The 6,000-nt window shown below is 42.5% G+C and overlaps 1 protein-coding gene across 3 annotated transcripts in view; it reads right to left on the bottom strand.

Moving 5' to 3' along the window:
- The window catches only part of CREB3L2 (cAMP responsive element binding protein 3 like 2), a 106,077-nt gene extending 102,859 nt beyond the window's left edge, over window positions 1-3,218 (bottom strand). The window contains exon 1 of one of the 3 annotated variants that reach the window (XM_004461655.5): window positions 2,709-3,218. In XM_004461655.5, the coding sequence (XP_004461712.2) occupies window positions 2,709-2,810 (102 nt within the window). In that variant the 5' untranslated portion in view covers window positions 2,811-3,218. Of the gene's footprint in view, window positions 1-2,563; window positions 2,671-2,708 lie in introns of those variants that run through there. The other 2 variants (XM_004461656.5, XM_071215294.1) reach the window with 2 other exon arrangements.
- Window positions 3,219-6,000: the final 2,782 nt, after the last annotated feature.

Here is a 6,000-nt window from a genome sequence, read left to right on the forward strand (position 1 = left end):
CCTGTATTCTTTAACTCCCTTATCCTGTTCTACTTTTTCTTTTTCCATAGCACTTACACTGTACTCATTCATCATTAGTTTATCTTCCCTCTACACACACACAAACATACATAAAGGAAGCAGACTTGGCCCAGTGGTTAGGGCATCTGCCTACCACATGGGAGGTCTGTGGTTCAAACCCTGGGCCTCCTTGACCCATGTGGAGCTGGCCCATGCACAGTGCTGATGCGTGCAAGGAGTGCCATGCCACACAGGGGTGTCCCCCACGTAGGGAAGCCCCACGCTCAAGGAGTGCACCCCATAAGGAGAGCCATCCAATGGGAAAGAAAGTGCAGCCTGCCCAGGAATGGCACTGCACACACGGAGAGCTGACACAGCAAGATGACAGCAACAAAAAGAAACACAGACACCTGTGCCGCTGACAACAACAGAAGCGGACAAAGAAGAACACCCAGCAAATAGACACAGACAACAGACAACTGGGGTGGGGGGAGAAGGGGAGAGAAATAAATAAAATAAAATAAATCTTAAAAAAAAAATACATACATATATACACATACTAGAATGTAAGCTTCTCATGATCATGAATCTTTTTCTGCTTTTGTTCATTGATGTATCCCAAAGGTTTAGAATAGTGCTTGGCACATAGAAGATATTCAATAACTATTAATTGAAAGAACAAATGACTGTTTAAATGTATGTATGATCAGACCAGTCTTTTACCAAAAGCAGATCCAGCCAGATATCAGGCCACCCCACATGGTCAAATGGCAATAATAACCAGCTTCTCAACTAGATGTCTAAAAGAGTTCAAGAGACAGATGGAAAAGTTATCTATTTACAAATCCCTGCCAAACCCTCTTTAGTTTGCAAGGAATGAATCCAACTGTTTGTGTTAGTAAATTCACTACGTCTTTCAACACTAATTCATATACACAGTTTGTTGCAATGACTGCAGCAAAGATAAGCATCATTTTATATAGTGTGCTATTAAGAAAGGAGACAAAACCCTAAGAAGAGGAGCTAAGTTATTTTAAAAAATAGAATTAGAATAAAAATAATCACATATCACAGAGTCACCATAATGACATAGAAAAACTGAGCATTAATAACACAAGGGATATAGGGTCTATACACTGAAACTGTTATCCCATGAAGATGTTTGTTGGAGTCACAATCACAGGTGGCATCTCAAACCTGGGATTTTACAAAAGCGAGTCACAGGGTCCAGGAAGGGGAATGTGGATACCTGGGAATAATTCATTCCATCAGGTGGAAGGCAGTCCCAAGGCTGTGACATTACAGTTCTACATGAGACATTTTCACAGTAAAGGAATGGCATGATTATGAACTCAAGAGAAGCTAACCCTCCGTAAGTGGTTAAAACGCAACCGATGTCAAGAGGAACATCTGAAACACCCAATCATCAGAAGATACTTATTTGAGGACCAAAGTGTTCGAAGTTCTTTACTGATGACAGGAAGCATATCTGGGCCCCCAATTCAAATGCAGCCCACGGAGTCTCCTCAGGATAGCCCAGAAAGCAAAGCTCAGCAGATGGCACCGTACATCTGGCTTATGCCCCTGCATGAACTACCACGCCCTCTCCACTCTGTATTATCGTACAAGCCCGTTCTCAGCAGCCACAACAATTTGGTGGGAATTGTCAGGGAGGCCCTCATCCCTTTTCCCAAAATAACGTCAGCCAGAGGCAAAGGCCAAAGAGGTGGAGCCTGCAGCAGGCCATTTTGCAAAAGTTTCAAATATCCTGGCATTGACCCCATTAACAGAACCGTGAAGGGGAAGCAGCCAAAAACCCTCCTTTTTCTCATTAGTATTCTCTCTCTCTCTCATTACAAACTTCTGCATGTATAAGAAACAAAAAGATTTCACATAAAGTCGTATTATCAGGGCTGGCTGTTGGAAACGAGATTTCATTTTGCAAATTTAATAACAAAAAAAAAACTTGAAATTGAAAACTTTTAAAAGAAATGTGCGTTTTCTGTGACAGTTTCACCCTCCAAATGGGTCTCTGAGGCTTAATAAGACTTAACAAAACTTACTGTCTGTCCCACCTTGCCCAAGGCATTTCTGAAACAAGGAAACACCTCAGATTTTCCATACCCCTCTCCCAGGCCCTTCCTCCTGTAGAGGAGGAAGCAGATTTCTTGACTGTACAGTTAAAAGAATCCAAATAAAGCAGCCTTCTTCCTAACTCCGAGAGGCCTTTTAGAAACACACGAACACACACACACACCACACAGATGTACTTTTAAAAACGTAAATAAGAAAGTAAAGAAAAAAAAAAGGAGAGAGTGGGTGGGGAGAAGGAAGAAAACGCTACTTTCTTTTGTCCAGTTTTTAAAAACCTTCCCACAAAAAGCAATCGAAATCTAGGTGGAGGCACAGTATTCGCAAAACACCTACCCGCTCCACCGCTTTACCTACTGTCAGCAATAAGAAATACTAGGGATGGGGAAAAGCCTTGAGAAAAGTATGAAGTGCTAGAGAAATGCAAAGTGTCATTGCTATTATTGAAAGTTTAGAAGGACCGGCTGCCCACCTTTATTAGAAAGACAGACTATCCCTCTCTGTGAACCTCAGTCTGGACACTTCCTTCCCAGTGAACCCAGTCTCCAGCTGTTCCTTTTGATGACAACACTTCCCCTTGGAAAGCCACCCCTTCCCCCGCCCCGCCGAGTCCTCACCGTGTGATACATGAGGGCCTCGCTCTCCCCGGCCTCTGACAGCTCGCTCAGCTTGCGGTCCCACTGCAGGACGCTCTGCTCCCCGCTCTCCAGCACCTCCATGGCGGTCCGAGCCCGTTAGGCAGAGGATGCTGAAGGCAGGAGGGGGACGGGCAGAGCCTCCTCGGACGAGCGAGATTCCGCGTGTGTGCGCGTGTGCGTGGCTGTGTCACTTAGGCACTCAGGAACACGTTTTCTCCTCTGCCGGAGAGAGAAATGCCAAGGGCTCCCGTCCAGTATCTTCGGAGATCTGAGAATCCCCGTGGGAAACAGGCTGACCAGGGCTCGGACCGAAGACTGCAGGTTAAAGCAGGAAGAGCATCCAAAATGAAAGCAGGAGATAAACTCTCATCGCAAGAAAATTCTTTCGCAACAAGCCCGCTTCCCACAAACACAAACTTTGAGACTCCCCAGAGCTCCGCAGCTCTGCTCCAGGACCCAGCTGCTGACCCCACCTCCTTGAAGGGCAGTGACCAATCGGACGCCCACTTCACCTGCTTAACCCAATCAGAAGTCTGGCTCTCTGTCCTTGCCCGCCCACAATCCAGGGGCGGAGAGAATTCTCCGCCGAGGCCTTGGAATGTGGGAGGGGCGCTTCTTTGACGTCACCGTGGAACACCTCCTTCCTGAGGGGGGCTCCGCAACCGGCTGTTTGTTGCAGCGGACCAATGGAACGCTAAGGTCCCGGAGTGATGGACTGGGGGCATAACCATTGAGAAAGGCGTGCCTTGGACAGAGAGCCAATCAAATAGCGACAAGAATGCATTTAACCAAAGTGGGAGGGCGCGCTCAATTCCCTGTCTGAGAAGCCACAGAAATCAAGCTTTCCGCCGTGAGTCAACCGCAGAGCTTCGGTACAGAAAGGGGGCAGAGTTGTATACTGACCAAAGAATCTTCAAGTAGTTTAGCTCTTTTGAGTCCCTCAGGACTTTTAAAATGATTTTCTGGAGTTTTCCTGGGATCTTCTAACATGGTTTTAATACCCTTGAGTAGAAATTCTAGCTGATGGGCACAGGCATTCCTTGTATCATAGCTTTTCTCGATTTTCCCGTAGGTCCTCCTTGATGTATACACATATATAAATATTAGGTCTTTCTTGATTTATACACATATATAAATATTCTCCATTGCACGTACATTTTTATCAGCACAGGACTAAGAAATTGTCATTGTTTGCGCCTCACATTTTTTTTGCCCTCGTTTTTTATTCTGACCAAGTTTTATGTGTTTCTCTTACCCTATTTTTTTCTTTCATTCACTCACCAGACATTATTCATAAGAGCCTACTAGGTGTTTTTCCAGGTGCTAAGGACACCAAAGTGATCTACAGTCCTTGAATTCACAGAGCTTTTATTTCAGTGGAGATATAGCGTGGTCAGGGAATCTCCTGGACGACGTTTGAGCACAAACCGGAAAGAAATCAGGAGGTCTGGGGAGCAGTCCATTGTGGTCGCGTTTGGGGGAGGGTTGGGGAGCAGCCAAGCAGTGAGTGCTGAGAGAGACACCACCCCAGCACGGATTAGGGAAGCCATGGCTTATTTTATAGTAGTTTCCGCCAATATTGTGATTATCTCCCCCTTCTTTTGACTCTTCCTTTTAAGGAAACAAAGCCCTTAAAAATATAGTTCGCCAACTTTAAATATAAGGAGTCTGACATTTGGCACTAGAAGTTCTTACAATGACGCATTCGGATATTAGATATTACTTTGTGCCCTTTGCATGCATTCTTTAGTGGATAGGGACAGTCTTAAAACTTTATATTGTGTTTAAGCACCAGTTTATTATGTAGACTATTCCATTTGTCTAGTCTTACTTCCTGGGGGCTTCTTTTAACTTTTTTTTTTTTTACAAGCACTACCAACCCCAACCTCTAAACTGCATTTTGTCTCTGCAAATTTGTCATTTCTAGGCATCTCTGTATGTGATCATACATTTTTTTGTCCTTACATGACTTGCCTATTTCACTAATAATAATGTTTTCCAGGTACTTCAATGTTGCAGCATCTGTTAACTTCATTCTTTTTTATGGCTAAATAATATTCTATTTTGTGTATTTACCACATTTTGGTTTTTTATTCATTTGTTGATGGATATTTGGGTTGTTTCCACCTTTTGGCTATTGTGAATAATGCTGTTATAAACGTTGATGTACAAGTACCTGTTTGAGACTCTGTTTTCACTCTCTTTCGGATATGTACCTAGAAGTGGAAATGCCAGATCATATGCTAATTCTAAAGTTAACTTTTTGGAGGACCACCACAGTGGCCAAAGGATTTTACATTCCTACCAACAGTGCACTCCTCTCCAACATTAATTTTCTATTTTTGAAATAATAATCATCCTTGTGGGGATGAAGTGGTATCTCATTGTAGTTTTCCTGGGATCTTTTAACATTATCTTAATGCCCTTGGGTAGAAATTCTAGCTTATAAGCACAGGCATTCCTTGTATCACAGTTTTCTCGATTTTCTCTTAGGTCCTCCTTGATTTCCAACCCTCTATCTCCTTTCCCACATCCTTTTCACAGACTGCCTATTCAGCTCTTAAAGACCTTTCCTATTTTTATAGAGTAACATTTAATATGAGCAAGTGAAGCTAGAAACATGTACACCGCCCCTTAATATTGAAATACAAATATTTATCTGTCAAACATTTCCATGTGACAGACCCTGACCAGAGGACCCAGTTAAGCCACACCCAGATTCCTGACCCACAGAAACTGTGAGGTAAAAAATGACACTAAGTTTTTCTGTTGTAAAATAATTAATATTACAATAGGCAATGTAAATTACTTGATCAAATTTATCTGTATATTAATAATATCACACTTTCATGGTGATTTTTTTCCAGCCTCCTTTGTTTCAGGTATACTTCTGTTAAATCTATACAAAATTTCTCACCAGTCCATCATCCCAGTTTACATCTTAAATAATGAAGTCTGTCCCTTTCCCTCTCATTTACAGGATTATTTTTCCAGCTTCTCCAGCATCCTTTATGAAGTAAAATATATGCTCCTTGCTAGCCTAACATACTTGCTAGTCTGTTGTTAATAGATCAACAGCGTCTTTATGATTGGAAGTCCTGTTTTCCCAAAACCACAATCAGATATGTGAGCCAAAAAATATTTTTCTTTTTACCCCTGATAGCCTTTGCTATCTTTCCATCAGCCAGTCTTATTTACAAGTTTGCTCTATATGTTTTCTATGTCTTAATCCTAATTATTAAAATAAAGCAAAGTATATCCAGAATTAGGA

Source organism: Dasypus novemcinctus, chromosome 5 (genome assembly GCF_030445035.2).
Source record: "Dasypus novemcinctus isolate mDasNov1 chromosome 5, mDasNov1.1.hap2, whole genome shotgun sequence".
Taxonomy (NCBI): domain Eukaryota; kingdom Metazoa; phylum Chordata; class Mammalia; order Cingulata; family Dasypodidae; genus Dasypus; species Dasypus novemcinctus.